We start from the raw sequence: 22,400 nt of genomic DNA on the forward strand, positions 1-22,400 counted from the left end.
TCAGCTGGAAAGGTGCACATAGAAAGCAATGTTTCACTTCTACAAAATCTGCTCCAAATGAGGTGACTTGAGTACAGTGATCTATTGTGTTGGATAAGGTGTGTTGAATGACAGCTTATTGCAAATTTAAAGTCCATATGCACATTAATCAAAAGTCACTCCACATTTGTGACATCATGTCAGCTCTTAGCAGGAGACCAAAGCAGCAAATCTGGCAAAAAAAGCCGCCCTATATGTGGTATGCCGCACATATGATATTTGTTGTGGTAACAGGAATACAATATGGCTGACAGCTGTGTGGACAACCCATAAAAGAGGATAGAAGTGTTCCATCACACTTTCACAGCTGGTCCAAACCTCCAGCGTACATTTTCCTTGAGAAATGGTTTGATTTGAGGTGGTTTAGTTGCACACAATTAAAAGAAACAGAAATCTGTTTTAATTATCTCCTTCATTTTGTGTCATGTGTTCCAATCAGACAGGTAGCAATTAAAGGCATATGTAGATTAAAAGGGGTAATTATTGGATAGAGGTGTAATTTTTTGGAGTTTCACACTTTTTTTAACTCTTAATTATGCTGAATCTACCGGATGTGGAGAAAATTATTCTGTTAAGTCTGAGAGAATTTGAAAAATGACAATACACAACATTTCACACCTGGTGGATCATGGCATCTTATCTCTCAGCAAAAAAAAAAAAAAAAAAACAAACAGAGGGGAAATATAAAAACTCTGCCAACACTGAACAATTCTTCAACCTGCTGTTTTATCCCAACATCATGACTTTCACTACAATATATTCATTTCTGCAATAATGCCCTTAGGATTTGCTATCAGGTCAGAGAGTTTTATATTGTTATGGTTATAAAAAACGAATAATTGTGTAATGCTGGCAATCCAAAGTTTTGATGACTACCATAACTGAATCAAATTGTCCCCTGGCTGTATTCCTATCTGTCCACCAAACATAGTTGGAATCTAGATGCATTCAAGATATCCTGCTGACAGACTGAATGCATGACTTTCGAAGCAAAGGCAATAACAAAGAAAAATCTGTCCAAGCCTTTAAGTTATACACGCAATCACTGTGATTCATTTGAAGGGTGATTTGTTGAAATGATGAAACTTGCTAAGCTACACAACAGAAAATATCATCAGCTGTACAGTGGAGCTATTTTGCATAGAGTTAGGGTGGGTCCAGCTTGGAGAAAGCCTATGCTGTTAGTGCCTGGCTCTGAGCACCATGCTGGATAGGGTTCAAGGACATAACAAGCCATGTAATGTGCTCAGTCTTTGCACCAAAAGCTGTGGCTTGAACAAAACACCAATAAATCAGACAGAGCAGCACGCTGCAAAAAAAAAAAAAATGGTGGTCTACATCATTCAGAACCAAAGGACTCACAATATAGACTTTTTCTTTCCACACTGGAGTTAAAAGCTTGTGGGGTAATGATGCTTGGTACTACAAAGAAGATTTAAGTATTGTTAACTTTAGTTTGACATTAACTACACTGATATCCTCATTTTAAACGAGTTAGCTAAACCTACATTTTGCAATATTTTATCAAGTCACTGAAAACATCTAAAAAATATTGAAGGGCAACATCACCAACATTAATGGTACATTAAATTAAACTGACCATTATAGCACAGCTTGGCAAGAGTAAAAATACCTGCATGAACTCAATATAGAAAAAAACCTTACGTTTGAAAATTGCCAGTTTCACACCAACATGTCATTTGCACTTCAGCAAACTTACACTTGTACAAATGTAAGCAAATACAAGACTAAGGTGTAGGAATGTACTTTAATTGAGAGCACTTGACTAAAAGTCTGAATATACATACGCAGCAAAGACACACGGTCACTTTAAAGGCCTGAGTAAATATGTGCTGTTATTGATGGCTGGAGCTGTCTTGCCTGTATTTTTCAACCATCCTACCATATGGCAGGTGCTTAGGCTGAGTTCACTGAACCTCAAAATCAGCAAAAAAAGTACTTTTAAAAACACTTTTACATATTACGCAAGTGCTGATTTCCTGGCCATTGCAGGTTTATAACAGACAGGTTGCATAATATGCATTATATGAAATGTAGAAAAAAAAAACACTTCTAAACGAGGAACCTGCTTCATGTCTGTCATCGCATGCATTCATTCACAGAGTGACTGCAAGTCAATCTTGCACAAAACCAGCTCCATATATGGGAAACACAAGGTGTCAAAAATCAACATTTAAAAAACTCTTTGGTGGATATTAATTCATTCAATCTATGAGTTATGTTTAACGTTTAAGATCAATTATCAAATCAATTATGTAATTGAAAGTATATATTTCATAGAAATCGACTGCTCAACCACTTATGAAATAATTCATAGATAAACACAACACCTTTTGAAGGTTTTGTTTATGTCCCCCCTATGTATCCTGCTCAGTGGGGGTGAGGGACAGCACAAACAACTTAAACAAACTCTGACGTGAAGAAACGGCACACAGTATACTGAGCAAGAGACTTGAAATATTTCTATTCATTCTATCGAGAATCGATTTAATATATTTGCATATACTAAACTAAGTGGGAATTTGGGATTAATGGTTTACTTCATTCTGATACATTTGCTTGCTATTGGACTACATTTCCCAGATTCCATCTCTGTAGCACATGAGTTGTGTCTTCAATGAGTGAGTCTAGTGGCTGGTGACTGATGACTGCTAAACCCCAACACAAACAGGCCGAACTGCTGCTGGAGAGTAAATAAGCAAATTCTGCACCAGCAGCTCTGTGAAATAGGTAAATATGTATAGTGATGGCCTGAAAGGGATTCATTATTAGCCTATATAGTTTAAGCTACTATTAATGGAAAAAAGACAGCAACATCTTATGTAGCCCCAACAAGTTAACAACAACCTAACCAGGTTCACTTAAGGTGGACTGACCTATAACGTGTACCGGCTAGTTTTACGCAGCATCTCCCCCCACCCCACCCCCATTGTAATGAGATGTGCGCCCTTGCCTTATGCTGTGATAACATTTGCTGAATATTTCTCCGTAGGGACTGTGATTCTTAATTTCTGGAAAATGTCGACTTCATATTTTGACAGGGTTATCATTTGTGCATTCTTTATGATTACACGGACCTTAAACTGACGTCATTACAAAAGAAACAGCTGTTTTGTGGGTCTCCTGCTGCCAACAGAGCAAATTTGCTGAATTACATCATGTCAAACATTTTGATAATTTCTATTAACTAAGCCTACCGAGTTTTCATAAATTAATCTTCATTTTATCACTGTATGACCTAATAGCCTTCAACCTTGTATCTCCAGGTTTAAGATCTCTGTTGTCAGACATGAGGGATTGCATGTAACATCACAAAGACACAAAATGACCTCACAACAATGACTCCTAACAGTAAAAATTTTAACAGTGAGGTGAGTGAATTCAGCTGTTGAAAGGTGCAATAACATATAATGGAAATAAGATTGGGAGAGGAACATGCTCTCTCTTCTTCATTTATGGATGGCAGGGATTATCTATACAGCTGTGGGAGGAACAAAAGTGAACGAAGCATACTTTCAAACCTAGAAATCTGTGTGTGGGTGTGAATGTGTGTTTTAGTACGAGTGCACATGTATCTGTGCATTCGTTTGATTTTGATCCACCAACTGTCTTGGCTCCCACAGCACAGAGTGCAGCTTGTATCTTTATCTGAACTTGTGTTTCATCTTTAAATGTTTTTGATCAGTCTCTGTCACAACCTGTCTCTCCCCACATCCCTCTGCCTTGCTATCATTGTCAGGAAAAGCTAAAAATCTTGGGAAACTGCTGCAAAGTTTCAATCACAAAGGGAAACAAGACTAGATCATATCCTAATATATGGCTGGCCGTGTATGAAACGCTAGAGGGCTTTTCATTTATGTCGCCTGGTTACCATCAGACAAGGACATCGCGTCAAGTTTAAATTTATTTATTTGTATAGCACTTTTACAACAGTAGTTGTAACTCAAGGTGCTATACACATAAGAAAAACATTAAAAATACTTTAAATACGTTGTACCAGATTTTAGGTGCAGACTATATGATGCTATTGTGAGAAGGGTTGAGTTTGAGTCTGAAATGTAAAAATAGCTGTGATACATATAGTCATCATATGTGGTTGTGAAAAAAAGTGACATATTTACAGTCCTACAGCAAAAATTACAACAGCTTAATCTCCGCCTTGCTGTCGGTTGCTCTTTATACATCCATGGTCGGTTGGTGCAAAATGCATTCTGGGATACTTAGCTTCTGTGGCCTTTGGCCAGCTTTAGCCAGCTTTGGCCAACCTATGGTGTTACTTCATCACTGTCAGTCAGTGAGTCAGTAATGGACAGATGCGTTATGGGGTTGGCCCCGTTGTTGCGGTCCAGCCAAAAAGATCATAGCCAAATGCTGACTAGCAATACACTTCACTAAACATTATTCAATATTACGATTATAGCTCCTTAGTCAACATCTTGAGTAAATCAAAAAGCTTTTAAAATAAGGTTACTTTTTTAACCCCACTGTTTTGGGGGTCAGTGGTTGCATAAGACAATAGCTAACCCACAACCCTCTGGTGGAGATCTCATATAACACCATTGCACCATAGGATCATGACCACAGATATCGACCTCAAATGTCACAGCCTTGGAAAGAAAGAAACCAAACAGTTTGTCTTGACAACACTGTTGTATTGCACTACAAGGAAAAACTGGATGTTTTAGGCAGACCAGAGGGCAAGTTGTAACTAAGTTTATGTGTAATGTAGCCTGCTGTGAGGTGCAAAGCTCTGGTCGTTTGAAGTTCAATGGCTGCTTGATTCCAATTATTTCAGTAATAAAAAAAGAAAATGATGTCAGCCTAATTTAGACAGCATGAAACATACAATCCAGATTTAACCAACAATGAGCAACACATTTTAAAGACCATTTGATTTTATAATGAAGAAAGATTGATGTTGGTTATGCAAGTTGAAAGTTTTGCAGCTATTTGATAATGCAAGATGGAAAAATGCTACTGAGGTAGATATTTCTGAAAGGAGAAAGCAAGACATGTGAATAGATGCTTAGTCCAGACTTCTGATGGTGCTGCCCTCGTAGCCTCATTCACCCTATATTCTACCTGTGCAAGTAAAGATACAGTACAGCAGATAGACCTATAATGAGAGTGAGCAACATTTCTGAACTCTATTTGTCTCTCATACAGTACCTGCCATCTGGAAACTCTATCAGCTTTAAGACCCAGGGTTCATTTTTACTGTAATCAACAACAGATTCTCAGCTGCAACAAGAAACTAAACTTTCATTTTAGGGGTTTTTCCTAAAGTGACTGGATGACTTATAAAACAAAACTGCAATCTATGTATGCAATCAATCAGTCTGATACCTGGCAACTGCATATATAACACAGCGTGACATTGCAATGAATTGCCTTAATGCCTTAATGTCATACTCACCTACATATTTATCATCGAGACTTAGACCTGAGGCTGTACTAAAGTTGTTTTGTGCTTTAGGAGTAACTGACAAAAGATATTCTACACATGAATATGAGAACCACAGATTCAGCAGCAAGCAGAGGCTTTTTTTTTTCATGGCCTGAAATGATGAGGAATGCAGTGGCTCAGCAGTCTTGCAGATATCTGACACCACTGTTGAGTAGAGCAGGAGAAAACTCCATTCATTTCCAGCTTCTGTATTTATTAACAGTAGATCTAGTATCAAAGCACAAGGGGGAAGGTATCCAGCCCTATACACACACTTCCAGTTTTCATAAAACACTGGGTTTCAATTACCTGTGGGCCGGGTATGAGGGGGGGAGGCGAAAACGGCACAAAACGACTTTCAAGAGCTAATGTTGACCTAAGGAACAACCTTGACTCCCTCCCAGCCTCTGAAAGGATCCCCTCATAGTATGAACGAAGCTATAGCCCACAGTTTGTGTGCACTCTAGGCTCCACTGATTTGGAGACACAGCAACCCTTGAGTGTGTGAAAGCCCACCCCTTAAAATACTGGTTTAACTCAATGGTCAGTTCTTGAGTGACAGAGAGGCACCTTTTTGGCTCCACAAGCTGATTTCTGTACACTATTACTGCCACAATTTGTGCATGTGAATACTGTTCTTACTTCTGTTAATCTCTTCTGTCAGTATCGCTCTGTGACGACATTCAAAAGAATGGGGCGATAAGGTTGAAATGCTATACTATATAATACTAAGCCCCCATCTGAGTTTCCATATCTAAAAATATAGGATAAGGTTAATTTCATGAGACGCTCATTAGTACTTTCTATGGTGAGCTAAAAGAATGTGGAGGATGGGGATTACTATGAGTGGATAATGTGTCTTCCATCTGCTCCTGCAACTTCTGCTTAAAAAAGACATTGAACTCTTGGCAAGCTTTCTGTGTCGTGTCTTTGGTGGTTCATTGACAAGAGTTATAAGGTTTTTCCTTCTTTATACAAGAAAACATGCTCTTGCTGAAACTGCAAATACCAGATTGGGAAACTGACAGTTTGAGCACAAGGAGGCTCAACACTAAACTGGGCTTTAATCCTTCTTCATATCAGAGACAGAATCCTTGCAGCAGCCAATACACATGATGCTGTCACGCTGGCAGGAATGATTGCTGATAAATTCTGCAAAGGAATTGTAGTTGAATCAAAACAGCTTTTGTGTGCTATTAACTAAGTATAAGACAAAGTCATTTCTAATACGATGAATGAGGAGCAGCATGTGTGTTCCAGGTGAAACAATAACTATAGATCAAGGGCTACAATAAGCTTCACAGCCCTCTATTTGTTTTTGTCTGTCAATGAGAGCCCAAAGAGACTAAGAGTCTACAGCCATGTTTACCCTCTTGATTTAGCATGTTAGCATTCTGACGTGCAAATTATCAATGATGGGAATGTAATTATTATTGAAGGTATTTGGTCATAAACCAAAAGTATAGTGCAAATTAAAAATTTGACCTGATGATGGCACTAGATGTAAAAGTTAAGGGATCACCAAAATGATTCATACTGAGGGAACATGTAACAAATTATATGGCAATCCATCCAATAGTTGTTGAGGTATTTCACTAAAAACCACAAATGTCAACCTGCTGGTGGCGCTAGAAGAAAGGTAAAGGGATCATCAAAGTCAGCAGACTTCATCATCAAGGGACCATGAATGTCTAAAAAAAATTAATGGCTATCCATCTGATAGTTGTTGAGATATTTAAGGCTCGCCCAAATGTTGCACTGACCAACACTGCCATCACTAGCATGGCTAAAAACAATAAAAAGCTGCACAAATAATCTGAAGAAATCCAAGACATAAACTAAGTTGTAGTTTTTGATCTTGGAGTTGACTCCGTTACTGGATAATTCATAACCTCTCTGAGCAAGCTCCTGCTGATATGAGCTCTAAGATCAACTTGTTTCCAGCCTGAAGACCAAGGCCTGAGACTATTGTAGGGGTATATTTTTTCCATTTGAAAGTAAAGCAGACATCCTGCACATCCATCATGCCATGCTGACGGCCAGACCTGCTTAATCTGCCAGTATTTCACTCCTGTAGTTTCTTTGGGCTTTCAGCCAGGCAGTCGGACATCACCTGTGGGATACCCCTGTTACCTTCCAGCTTTTCTACAGCTCAGATTTAGCAAAGAAACATAAGTGTTCAAGAAGGTAGAAAAGGGCCATTTTATAAGCATGAGAGAACTGTCTTGTTAAGTGACTCTTCATCCAATTTCACTCACTCCACCCTGCTTAAGTAAGCTGGGTGGAGCAGTGGAGATACATACTGCACATGGGTGGTGCCAGTGGGTCTTGGGGGAGCCTGAGGGGCTGACGGATCTGAGCTGGCCTCTCCAAAACAGAGAGGCAATCCTGGAGTTCATTTGTAATTCATAAAGGCTGATCTAGACTTGGAATGGAGACAAGTTAAACCCATGCTGGTCCATAGGGAGAGATTTGCTACACAGGACTGGGCACAACATGCATAGGGCTGACCTTGAGATGTAGGCAATCCGGCTGCAATATAAGTACAATATTTCCAGAAGTGACTGCAAATTATTTTTTCCTTCCGTACATACTATTCCATTAGAGGGCAAAGTTTAAACCAGCATCTGAACTGAGTAACAAGGCTGCTAGCTTAGCTTTGGTTAACATCTCTCCAATATAGTGTAAACTGAGGAGGCATCCTGGAGGATCCATTAAGCCATTATAATGAACCAACCTCTCTGAACCACTAACTTTGGCAGGAAATGGGTTTTTCCATTTTCTCCATGAGTTTCTCCTGCACTACTCTCTCCTCCTGAGCCAGCAACTCCCCCTGGCAAACTCTCATAAAACAGACAAATAAAATAGCTGCAATCATGCAGAGGGAGTGAGGACAGAATTAATAATTGTAAAATTTGCAGCACAGTTTTTGACAATACTTAGTTGAAATTTTTCTAACATTTTCATATTGCTCCTTTAGACTGAGCATTTATTTCCTGAGTTTTAGCTAACAGGAATTTGTGTGTTTTTAAGTATTATTCCAGGGAAACTAAATGCTACATCATAACATCAAGCAGCCATTGGTCTTTCCTGTTGATGTACTGCATGCTGCACCTACTTCAAACACAACCAACTAAAATAACAATCATTATTAACCATACTGTACCAATTGAAACAAAGGCCACGACACAAACTGTATCAAGCCAGTGCAACGGAAAATACTGCCTTGGCTTGAGACAGCAGGCTGGAAAAGTGGAGAAAGCTGAGCTCGCTTATAGGTCTGACCTAGATTCACTGCCCTGTCAAAGGCATATATTATCTAATCCAAGGTAAGAAAAACTTGATAACTGCGCTGGGCAGCACAGCCATAGCAGGACTCCTGTTGATGGACTACGGTGAATGACAGAAATCAGACGGAGATGAAGTTCTCCATTCATAGATCTATCACTGTTATACCTTTATGCAACAAATCTCATACAAAACAAGCTACATGCACACAATGCTGATACAAAATTACATTGCAATATGACAGTGTACAGAGATTTTCCACTCAATGCATTGAAAAACCCTAGTCCATGCTAGTTTAAATGTGCATGGCTTTAAAGGAAAATGTGTGTGTCACTGACTGTAGCTCAGAGCTCCATAAAAATCCACACAACGCTTTTATCATTACAAATGCAAAAGACACCTTTTAGTACCTCTAGCTCAGCACATTTACCACTTAGCTCTTTAATTCGCAGATCAATCTGTCAGAAACCATTAAAAGGTTTGTACTTATCCTGCTAGGGAATAGATGCTAAATGAAATGAGCTCTGAAATCTTCTTAGCACACACCTGGTCTTGTTAGTATTGGCAAAGGGATAAGGAGTGATGTCACCCAGCCAAATGCAGCAGCTTTAGCCTACTTCCATTGCAGGAGGTGTTGAGATTTCAGTTAAATGCTAGCTGTGCTGCTGGAAACAGTCTCCATTGCAAGATGTAAAGGGGGGCTTGTATTTACTTCAGATATCTCTGAAAGTGTCCGTTAGTGTATAATAAAACTGTCAAATGGCCTTAAGATGTGTTTTAAGAAGCCTGGAGTCTACTGTTTTGCTTTAACCTCATGACAAATGCAACCAAACCAGAGATGAATGAATGATCTGAACTGAGAGTGGCAACAAAATATTGCTTGCATCAGAGAAGAGAATGAAACAAAGCAATAATAAATATGGAAACTAAGCTACAGAAATAACACTGAAGCCTGGAAATCATACTCATAATGAGACCATTGAAGTGCATGAGTTTCACATTCTGCATGGATCATCAACACACAGCTCAGCCGCCATAACCTTGCACAGTGGTCAGCTGAAATACAAAAGTGAAGGGGCCTCTACTTAAAAGCACAGGACCATGCAATTCAAGTTCATACATGTGCTTTGAGGAGAGCTCTCATATAAGGCCCCTGATAAAAGGACTTCAAGGTGTTGGAATATCCGCCTCACTGTGGCTCCCCATTGGGTTGAAATCCTACTGGAGCAGAGAGTGAAAACAAATACATGAACCCGAAGGCAGGACATGTGACACTTCAAAGTGTTCCTGCTCTATGGACCCTCTTCCTTAAGGCCAGTGTGGCATGGCATTTCACTCACACCCATCATGAAACCCAAGTCCAATTGCCTTCCTGGTCACCGTTTCCTCCTCCATCTCTCTTTCCCCGTCCTCCCTCTGAAGAACACATGAGTCCCATTACTGTTTTACTGTCTCACCACACCATTAAAACTGAATGTCAGACCCTGTTACTGGGCCTATACCTCTCCAGTCACTTGTGTGCCTCATATGACAAATTATCTTTGAAACAAAAGTGATTCGTGCAGGTGCTTTTAAGCTGCTTAGACATGGGTTCAGCAAAAATTGACGGTTTTAATAATAAATAACATATATACATATACAACTACCATATAACGAGCTTTTATGCTGTTCTGCTGTCTTAAAATATACAAAAACTATTTTAACCAGCTTTCATTTTCACTGCATTTCAAACAGATATATTGTATTTAATTTGATTCATATACATTTGCCTTTTTGTGTGTGTTAAGATCTTGGTAGCAACTATTCCCAGAATATCATGAAGTTGTGCTTCATGTCAGCATGCTACTGCCTCATTAAACATTCAGTATTGTCAAACTGAATGACATATACCCTAAAACATGGTCTTGGCCTTGTTTGCTAGCTTTTTCCAGCGGTTTAACAGCTGACTAAGGACTCTCTGCAGCTGGCATTTGTAAATCCGGCATGTCTTGCTGGCTTTCCATTAAAGTGAGGTGGAATAATTAATACGAGTCTGGAAGACATTCCTCTTGCTAGAGGCAACATTCTGGACCCCAGCCTAAACCAACAGTGGGAAAAAACAGAGCTGACTGCAGGCCAAAGTGAGCCTCCAGATGGGGCTAAGTTACAGCTAGCAAGCTGTGGACAAAGGAGGTGAGAGGGTTGAGATAGGGAAACTGCCAGGGCAGAAAGTTTGAGGAACCAGGAGAGAAAGACTGGATCATGAAAATGTGTTTGTTTCAGTCCTCTGTGTTTGGCTGACAGCATAAACAATGCATGTCGTGTGTATGTTTTGCTGTCTGTCCATTCTTGCTCAACATGTTTTTGTCGTGCATTTGTTTTGGTTACTCACCACTCTCGCTCTTTTCAATGACGTCCACCACCTCACCCGCTTGAAGGCTGATTTCTGCAGGCTCTTGTTTCTCGTAGCTGGACACCACCACATACTGTTCCAGGAGCATGGGATCCGAAGCATCCAGACCTGGAGTTGATGGGAAAAAACATGCTGTCAGCCAGCTGCCAGCCATAGGTCCCCGAGAACGACTGCTGGGCACTCGTTGTGCCATAGGCCAATTTGTCAGTAGAGCTCAGCCAATCACAATATTCACAGGGCTCAGTGCATCTTCCTGGGTGTCTAGCCATAGAGATACATCCCCCTCCAGCCCAACATCAAGGGCAACGGAGATGCTGAAAGTCTAGAAAAAGAACCTCCTTCCAAAAAGTGAAGGATCAGGCGGTCAACTGCAGAAAATCCATTCTGTGTTACAGAAAGGGCCTCATCCTCATTGTCCAACAAAGCTGAAACCAGATCAGTAGATGATGGTAGAAACATTAACACAGTGGGAATGAGAGCCACAACCAGAAAGCAGAAGAAGCTGTAGCAGTGAGAGAAAAGTGTGCTAAAGCCAGTTGAGGACAGGACAGTAGAATGGAAGAAAGAAATGGTTTCCCTTGGAAAATAAACCATCTGCTAAAAAGCCTCCTTCTCCTCAGTTGGGGCTGGAGCTGGAGGAAGAGTAGGGGGTTGTGTACGCCAATCATAAGAGTCGGCACTAGAGGCCTTAAATAGAACCAGATGAAGGGGCTGGAGCTGTGCTCAGAGGGATGGCCCTCTGTCTCCATGAAACACTAGAGCTCTGACTACAGCGTGCAGCCCAGCCAATGGAAACCTTCCTTTCTCTACTTCACTGGGTTAACCATATAAGCACTAGCAGTGACTTAGTTCTTTCACAGTTTGTGCTTATTTTCATAATTTGATCTCATCCATTACTTAACCAGAGTATTTTTCACTTTAACTAAATACAGGAATATCTTCTTAAGACAGAACCAGATGTTTTTATTTGTGAAGATACTTCAGATAAAGAACATCCCAGTCCCAGATACATCACAAACATCCACAACATTTTCCCCCCACATGATTAACTGAGCCCGGCTGAAACCTTAATCATGAAAAATCCTTAAAAACAAGCGTAGCTGAATGAACTAAAGCACATCTAACAAGCGTCAGCTGGAATCCAGACACAACCCCAGCTGACATTCAGTTCACACATTAACAACAGCTTCTGCCGAACCATTGAGTTCAAAGCTCCTAACAGAAGGAGGTTACTGTATGCACACACTTTAGATTAAATCTCTTTATCCAAATATTGCTGCTGCTTATGTACTGGATATTTCCTCCAGTTGATGTGACAATGTACTTTTATGGTTTATGTTTGAATAAAAGTAAAGGATCTTCAAACATAGTAGAGATCACAATTTCTATTTATAGTCACAGTGCTCGATACGCTGATTTTTACCAACTGCCATCAGTTACCATAGTAAGTGAAAAGAAAATTTAAATATGTGAACTCTTGACTCACATGATAAACAAATATTTCTAGAAAAAAATAATGTCACAAGGAGAAGAGAAAAGTCAAGTTAGTCCAAATAAAACATTTTCTGGAAAGAGGAAATACGCTTCATCCTGAGGATGGAAAAATAAGAACAGTTCAGTCCAATAGATGGAAGGTTTGAGGCTTAGATAAGAAATGATTGAGACAGTTTGGATTAAGCTGCCATTTCTGCAAAGAGCTGACCTGACAGTCCCCCAGACTAGAGATTAACATTTCTCTAAATCAGGATAATATTTTGCATTCAATTTGGGAACCGAATTTGAAATGTCAAGGAGCTAATAACTTATGAAGATGAACTAAGCACCATTAGCATCTCAGATTTTAAAACTGCCAAAGAGTCTGACATTGGATTACTGCGGTCACGTTCACATTATTTGTGCAAGATGTTTTGTCAGACCACAAAGTTGGGTGCAGAAACACTGGAAAGAACATATTATTTAAATTCTGGGTACAACCTTCTTGTTCTTCAAAGCACAATATGACAGCATTTATTTTAGTTACGGCATACAGCGGTATTTCTTTTGACACAATTCTTGGAAATTTATGGTTGAATGGTTTGTTTTAACTCACTGATCAATTAACACTGATTACTAGGGTCGACTCAACAAGGACATTACTGCCGCGATGCTATAACTATTACAGGATTTTTTTGCCACTGATAAAAGTAAAAAAGTAGTAGTAGTAAAATGTTGTAGGCTGCAAAGATGGTAAAGGTATGAGACAAAGTATGGGAATCTGAGTGCATGTAAATCAATTTCCCAGCTTATGGTCCTAGCTTGTCTAGATTTACAGATTTATTAGTATGCACAACATTATCGGAGTGCATTTTAAATTAGCTACTCTTTACTTTTTCATGACCAGTAATTTTACCTCTATTCGACTACCCACCTGTATAAGAGACGCAAAAAACTGCAACACCGTGGATTTATTTCCTTACTTAATGCTGAATTAGGCCATGAAATAAAATAATAACCTGTCTGAAACCCAATTTCACACATGCTATCTTCGACATTGTCTTATCAAAAACATCACACGTCAACAATATGATTTCAAGACAGATGGACATAAAACCCAGCACGTTGTGATCTCATAAAACCATAATTTATGTCAAATGATGTAAACTGAGGTATCCGAAACCCACAATTAACTACTGCCGATGTTTAACAGTAAATCTGAGACCTGAGGTGAGTGAATAAAGACTTTGTCAGCAAAGTCAATAGGCCTGAAAAACAAAAGCTAATATTTCAGCATTGTTCAGGAAATGAAATGTTTTGCAACAGCAGGAAGATAGAGCCAGCACAAGAGCACGTGTGAGAAAAAGGAGGTGAAACAGCTTCAGACAGGATAGGTCTAATTTCAGATGAACTCTGTACAAGGAGTATAAAACGAGCTGTATAAATTTCTGTGTACATATCGAGGTTTTAATGAAACGCATCAGCAAGTGTTATAGAGTGTGCGAGCTTGGATGTGTGTTTTTGTTTATATATGTGTATTATATGTGTATGCACAGTGCAGACCATAAGAATTTATGGGCTTTGAAAAGAAAAGTATTTTCTTCTTGGCTTCCATCAGATAGCCCTATTAGCCACTCATTGTGTTTATATCTCTCCTCACTCAGATTTATACATGTGCTTCCTGCTCCCACCCCTGCACTCCCAGACGTCCTAACTCCATCCAACCTTCCGCCCCACCCCCACTCACCCATCATCAGCTCCATCCAAAGATGATGACAGTTGGAAACTTTGCAATAATTCATCACCAAGAGGAGGAAACCAGGGAGTCGAGGAATTTTATTTTGTGAGAGATTTTTTTGGGATCAAGCTTTTTAGCTGATAGCATAGTTGGCATTAGCTGTTATTTCACGGTGCCATAATTTGAACCCCGGGGTAACTTTATGAGAGCAGATTTGGGTTGAGAGGAGCAACATTTGGCAAAGTGCAATGCCTTTGTTTGGCTCATCAGCAGCAGATGTGCAGTTGGATTAGAAAAGGACACAGGACTGCTGTTCAATGTAGTACAGATGTACTCATGTCATTGAATCAGTATGTGGCCCTGAGGGAGAAGGGGCAGACCACAAACAAATAGTACAGAAACTTTCCCCAAAATCATCTTACAGTAAGGCAGCCTTTACAAGCCTGATAAAAGCTGTTAAATATCTTGGTATGTTCAATTGATCTCAGTATTTTAGGTCCAGCATCAATGTTACGAAAGCAAAGAGCACCATAAAAGTAGATGCAAATATTTCAAGGCTCCCTGTGGAGTTTTGTTGTTGTTATTGTTGTTGTTGTTGTTGTAAACAAACAAAGTTATGTTTACATTCACTGTTTCTGACCAAAATGCATTGTGTGCTTTTTCCTTATAAAATATTTGCAGAGCCAAGATTTGTCAGAATTTGAAACCTCCATGTTTGCTTGCTAACAATCTTCTTCCTTGCCTTTGCTGGTATATTGCTACATTTCTTGTAACATTACCACCGCCACCTGTCAATCAGTTGAATACATAAAACCATCACAGGACTGTGAATCATGTTACCCACATGCACCTGAATGTGCATCCTTGTGCACATGCACACAACACTCGCTCGTAAAAACATTGCTTCATAACACTACTGGACGTACGAAACTCCATAGCAATATGTCCTCAAAATTAAACGACCAAATACGTCGTATGACCATGCACTTCAGAACACACAGGAGCGTTTTCTAATATTGCACCTCTATTGGCAGTAATTGACAGGACAACGTATTTGTCAGTGCTTTCCAAACCGTTACAAATCACTATTAAAAAATAAAGATGTTTGATGATGTGACACCGCTGTGGTTAAGGTCTGATTAGGTTTAGACACAAAAACCACTTAGTTAGTTTTAGGGAAAGATCATGGTTTGAGTTAAAATGATCACTTGATGATGTGGGTTAAGTTACTACTTCCTCAAAGTTTGGCGACCTTTGTCGTCATGGCAATAGTAAACACCACAGGGTTAAAGTTAGGGGACGATCATAGCTACGGTTTTTAAAAAACTGTCCTGTCTCGTGGTTGGGAATGGAAAATAAACAGTGGTCTCCTGCAGAAAAGTCCAAAGTCCACCTTTTGCAACCATCCACCCAACCCGCCACCTCCGAATGAGAAAAATTGTCAACTTATATAGACAGTCATCTGAACTGCACCACTTCTCAAGGTAATGATTACTACGGCCGCTTGATGGCATCCATCACTCAAACGTAACTGTAAGTTGTTTTTGGCTGACTGACATTACAACCTACTGTGTCGTTTTTCTTGGGAGGACAGGCTCCTCCATAGGGTACCTTTAACTTCAGTAGTTCCCGTTGCACTGGGTGTTTTGGAGGGTTTTGAGGGTTTAGAAGGAAACTGTTAAAAGGGTATTCCACTGATTTAGCATTGCACTCATATAGCATTGTTGGACTCGCGATGGACAGCTTTTAAAAAAGTATCAAAACTCATGCAGCAGAACCAGAGATATCTTTTTTCTTCCATACAGTCTTCTTCTATCTTATAACCTGGGGCCTACATTACCCACAATGCAACTCGACTTGATTCACTCAACTGAACAGACTTGGTTGTATTATGCTAGTAGCAGCTAGCTTCAAGCAGACATGAGGAGTGGGATACAGAGGTCTGGTCTAAATCCACAACACCAGATTGTTTTTCATTTTCAAACTTGTGGACTTCCACCCCAACCGACGTTCAGTCGATCAGTTGAGGTAATTTACTGTATCAGACTTTGCACAGCTCCTTTTGGATACACAAAAGGCTTTACAAAACTTTTTTCATATATAATAGTAGTAATAATAGCAGTGGTACTCCAGAAAAAAATATAAATATACTTTGTGTACCACATGTTCCTGTAGAAACTCTGACGCCTTCAACATTTGACAACTAGTATGTGAAGAAAAAGCAAGTGAATTAAAGACCATAACTTATCCCTAAGACTTTAGTGACACCCTGTATAAAATTACCAAAAATTATTCATTAATTTGATTTCTGCACACATTCATTACAGATTTTTTCTGGCTTGAGCTCGGTGTTTTGAGCAAGAAGCTTAAGTGCTGCATCCGGAGTGGGAGGGTTTCCAGGATGGAATCCACTGTGACAAACGGTCACTTATCAGAAACAGAGCGGCCTGTATTGGATCTGCTCCATGATGTAGGGGGCAGAGTTTCAAAACTGCCTGTGTTGAAGCTCTGCTTTGACTGTATGCTAACTTTATAGTTATGTTAAAGTGGACGGCAATATTCTCAACTTTAGCGATATCTACCAAAAAAAGCAAAAATGCACATTTGATTTAAACCTGGTTTAACCCACAAAATGAATCTTTCTGATACTGTAAGACTCATCATTGTGCAAAAGCCCAAAAAGGCAGGGATTCGCTATTCAATAGCTGTTCATTGAGAATGAAGCTGCTGAAACACAGTTCAGTTGTTAAAGTGATTTCGGAGCACTCATTTGCCTTAATGATTTCCTATGCCAATTTAAAATCTTATCCATCTGCAAACACAAACAAACACATGGACCTCTTGACCCACCCACCATCTCTCAAACTCGGTTAACCATTTGTATCCCACAAAGCATGCACACACACACACACGCATACCCACATACAGTATGTAAACACCCACAAAAACACAACCTCATGCACACATACACACACCCTATAGGACTCTAGAGACCTGCAGCTCAAATAAAGACAGCAAGTCTGCACACATTTATTTAACCTTTATTTAACCAGGAAGTCCCATAAGATTAAAATCTCTTTTTTGAGGGAAAAGCACACTCCCTCACTCTGTGCGCAACACTGAAATGGTTTCCACTTGCCACGTAAACCTCCTCTCCTCTCCATCTGCTTTTCACATGCACTACACCCCCGTGCGCTCTGTTTCTTTCTCTCTCCTACTCAATTTCTAACTGTCTTCTGCACATCTCACTTTCTCAACTGCACATTAAATACAGATTATGACTAATGCTCTAAAGATGATCAGACCCTCATGATCCAGAACATCCTAAAAAGTATGTGTTTATTTAGAAAAAAAACTAGTAAGCAGTGGCTGACCCTAAAAATTTTTTATGCATGCTAGTATTAAGTACTAAAAAGATGTTTCCTTTTAGGGTTTGGTTTTGGACAACTCCTTGCATGTACTGTCTTTCTTTGAACCTTATGTAGATAGTGGCCTGGCTATGACGCTGCGTCAATCATGTAGACTGCTTCAACCTCATAGCGCTCTTGAAGTGGAAGTCACAGTTGGAAGATTATAATAGAGATATGAGACAGAATCCTACTGAAAACATAAGACTGATGAAATTCTTTTCACTGGTCTCCATCATCTTGTGAAAAAAGACAAATCTCCAATTAAGAGCAATAATGACGGAGTTTGAGTGAGACAAAGAAGCAAGAGAGTCATGATGGTGATGATAATGATAACAACATTGTCATGAAGACAGAGATTATGATGAGACAAACAGTGATCAATCTCAGCTGTTCAGATACTCTAGGATTTCCTCTGCTTGCCAGGTAAACAGAGTTCCTCGTCGAACCTCTAACCGCTCGCAGTTTTGTGGGCAGGGGCTCAGTAAACTCTTATGGGAGACCAGCACCATGTAATTATGGAAACCATAAGATGCAGCTACAGCACAAATTCACCGCAGACTCAGTTCACTTTATCTGCTGTCCTGCTTTAAAAGAGAAAGATCAATCTTTCATCTGCATTAACCGCTAATGCCCAGCGTGCTACGGGCTACGGTGAAGGTTTGGAGATCAAGTATGGAGGGCTTGTACAGTATGTGCTCCATGTTGACTGTGGACAGTAAATTATCATAAGCACCAGACATTAAGCATGTAATTAGTGTTTTCATTGGTAGATTTGATCCCATTGAATAATGTATTGTAAGCATAAATATGTGTACATTTTAAAAACTACATAGCTGATAACATAATTATAATCAAACCACTCAGAGTAAAACAGCTGAAACTGTGCATGCAAATGAGAAGGACTATACAGTATGACAAACTTTCCAGGCAGCTGATAGGAATATAACTGGAAACCAATCTAATATCTTGCACAGGCTGAATGTAGGCTACTTGACACACACACACAGCTGAAATAAGACAATTTTTCCATTTCACCATGTAGCTGGAATTCCCTCTTACGTAAAGCCTCGATACCATGGAACACATAATGAAATTAAGTTGGGGTCTTATTTCGTTTTGGTGGCAACTCCGGCACGGCCTTTCCTCAAAATAGGTCGCCCACAAAAAATTTACTTTCAGGTCACTTAATCGGACTTCATTGCCAAGCTATGTCATACGTAACTGTGGGATGGCCACAGCAACTTTGCATCTGATTGCAAGACTAACGTGTAATTTAGTAATGCATGTGGGTATTCTAAGACTGCATGCGTGCAAGTACACGCACACAGACACAAATACACAACACTTGCACAGCTGTTCACTAAACCCCTCTCATACTTTTCCTGCTGCCTCCTACGCCCGTATCCCCATGCTCAGCTGAGTCATTCAGTCTTTCTGTCTGCCTTGCATTCACACACACATACAAATAAATTAAACATACACACACACACACACACAAAACACTCCAACAGCCAACGTTGGCAGGGCAAATTCAGAGCATAGAGGCACAAACAGGTGGTCCCCCCCACATAACATTTTTTTTTTTTTACCATTTCATCATAATACAGAAGTCTGGGGTCAGGATGCGTGTTTGAAGAACAGAACCAACATGTTGTCATACGATGTATCTTGTGAAAAGAGCAAAGACACAATAAAAATAGACAGAGCATAGGATAACTGTATCTCAGATTCTAACGACAGAGGTAAAACAAATTGAAGATTCTTACCTGATTTGCGTTTGCCGGAGCCGCCACAGTCTCTGAAAAAGAAGCAACACCAGAGAGGCATGGTCAGTATAAGTGTGTGTGTGTGTGTGTGTGTGTGTGTGTGTGTGTGTGTGTGTGTGTGTGTGTGTCTCTGCAAAAGAGGTCAGAGCATTAATACAGCTTGATCAATCCAGTACAGCTGAATCTCTGTCTGGGACCATCCAAATGCAGTTGGCACACAAGTACCAGCCAAACCCTCGTGGAGAATGCACGGAGAACTTGACCCGCCAGCAAGGGGAGGGAGGCAGGGTGGGATACAACATACAGTACGGGTGGGTGGAGGACCACAGTAAGTGTCTCAAGGACAGTAACAAAGCAAGTCACCAAATCTGTTAGTCCATGTACTGCCATGTGTGTATGAATATCTGTTAAAATTGTAGTAGTAGTTGATAACATTATCATATAACTTGGTAAGTCCCATTCATGTTTAGATGTGAGAGCATCTTTCTGTTCAAAAGCACTGAAGACTGAATGGATGAGCATTGGTGTCAATGAAGCTGCTCTGTGCTTTGACATCCATCAGGATGTGACAAAGGTCACAAAACTTTGAGAACCACTGATTTAGAGGCAAACAAAACATTCATATTTGGTATGGACTGGAATGATGCGCATGGGATAAATACATAAAAATTCATGCATTAAAGTGATGTCAGTTCAGTTTGAGGGCTCATGCTTCATTTACTGTAACGCAGGTACATACATGATGATACTTCACACAATTATGTTATCCAATTTGATATGAATAAGAAAGGCTTTTGGGCCTTTCTAAGAAACATCCTAAGAAAGGACGTTTCGGGCAAGATGCCCTTCTTCAGCGTGCGTTCTGGCAATTTACACATTGTGTGAATTGCTGTGTGCTGTCCTAGCCTTTCTTATACATTTTCACTACTTTAAGGTTTCAGCACCCTGCCTTATTATTATCAGTCGAGCGCATTGTATCATATTTTTCATATCCAATTCCATATACAATGGAAATGAATAAATATTTCAAAACTGACCTAAATATTTGAATCAGTATCTGTATGTACTGTATGTGTATATGGTTTGTAGCTTGATGTGCACTTTAGGAAGTGCTGGCTGACTGCAGGTCCTGGTTTAGTTAACTGAGCTGCAGATAGAGTACACAGAGGAGAAGCTGAGGTTTGACACAGATGGGAAAAGACACCTGGCTCTCTGGAGAGGCCAGCAGCAGGACTGGAGCCATGGCCAGTTATGGATATGAGTGCATGTTTGGATAAACCTTGTCCAACATTTGCCAGGTTATAGCCTTTTTGTCAACCCTTTCTGTTTCATTGATTCCAGTTTTTTTTAAAAATGAGAATTTTATCTATTTCTGCGATTGCTAAAGTAGATGATTTTACACTGGGGTACAAAAAAGCTGCTTCACATTTAGATCTTTCTTTTAAGATGACAGTAATTTGATGTAAAATGGCATGTTATCTGTGGATTTCATTAAACATTAACTCAATAATATTAGGATTTGAAACTATAAAATTGAGGTAAGACAGTATCTGTGAAGCATCATGAAGCGATTACCCTACTGTACTTCAAGCTAAGCAACACTTCTTGCTTAACCAACATTAAAACATTGTTTTACCAACTGTATTCCTTTGTTACTTTAGATGAAGTCATTTTTGGCAAAAGGCTTCTCTGTTTCCAGATGCATGAACAAATGAGACAGATCAGTTATGAGACTTTTCCAATCACACAAGTAATAGCATACAACTCAGTTCAGCTTCATTAAAAACACGAAATATATACTTACTTAATTTTGACAGCAAATTCAACTGTGAATACACTATTAAATTGGATTGTGACATAGTAAAAACAATGTTTATATTGGATCTTCAAGCAGTGGTCATGCTGTGGAAAAACAACTGCTATATGAATTTCATAACTTTCTATAATATATGATGGGCTGAAACAAAATAATGTTAAACACTTATGCTGAGCCAACATAAATAAGGTTACAGTCTATTAAAAAAATTAACACAGTCCAAGCAGATGATGCACAAAGTATCATTGTAAACAACTTGAATCGAAACAACTCACACATCATATAGGCTACTGTGTGAAGAGTTCACAGATTCTTCTTCTCATGGAAAGGCGAGCGAGATGATGGTGGAAGGATTTCTTTAGGTAATGTAGCATAAACTTAGGGATAAATTATCATATGTTTACAGTCATTTTTCAGATACTGTTCACATTGACATAACGTGTGAAACAGATTAATTGTAATACAGGTTAAACATTTCTGAAGTATTACTGCATATGATGCACTCAGTGTTTATTTTGCCAAAATCTGCTTGGGTGGAGATGAAACTGATGAAAGCACTATAGAGGGTTGGGGAGAAATGATGGGGATAAAGTAGATGCTTGACCTGCCCTGCTCGCTTATGACCCTTAGCACAGAACTGGAATAATATTCTTCTCAGGAGGAGATTGAGCACACAACTCTGGCTCTGTGCACCCGCCCCCCCAATCACCAGTAAAATCCAATAGATGTGAGGAAGGTAAAAAGAAAGAAAATATGTCCAAACATTATAAAATGTTGAAGACTTTGCTCCTGTGTTTTAGGGCTAAAGTTTAACCTTTAGTTAAATATGGAGTCAAAGAAGTTGTGAGATAGTCTTTACAATTCATACTGCTTTGATTTCATTGTGTACGCACCCACACCAGGAGATGCACACCCACTGTACGCTGCAACGGCTGATTAAAAATCCAAGCCCATGAGAGTTCATCCTAAGCCTGAGTTGAGAATAACCATCTGTCTGCGCATAACTGCAGC

At 39.6% G+C, this 22,400-nt stretch overlaps 1 protein-coding gene across 2 annotated transcripts in view; it reads right to left on the reverse strand.

Moving 5' to 3' along the window:
- LOC121911932 (SH3 and PX domain-containing protein 2A-like) overlaps positions 1-22,400 on the reverse strand; it is a 50,350-nt gene that overhangs the window by 10,604 nt on the left and 17,346 nt on the right. For both annotated transcript variants that reach the window (XM_042433890.1, XM_042433889.1), the window contains exons 6-7: positions 19,574-19,605; positions 11,166-11,294 (exon numbers count right to left, since the gene is read on the reverse strand). In XM_042433890.1, coding sequence (XP_042289824.1) covers positions 11,166-11,294; positions 19,574-19,605 — 161 coding nt within the window. The remainder of the gene's footprint in view (positions 1-11,165; positions 11,295-19,573; positions 19,606-22,400) is intronic.

Source organism: Thunnus maccoyii, chromosome 14 (assembly GCF_910596095.1).
Source record: "Thunnus maccoyii chromosome 14, fThuMac1.1, whole genome shotgun sequence".
Lineage (NCBI taxonomy): Eukaryota > Metazoa > Chordata > Actinopteri > Scombriformes > Scombridae > Thunnus > Thunnus maccoyii.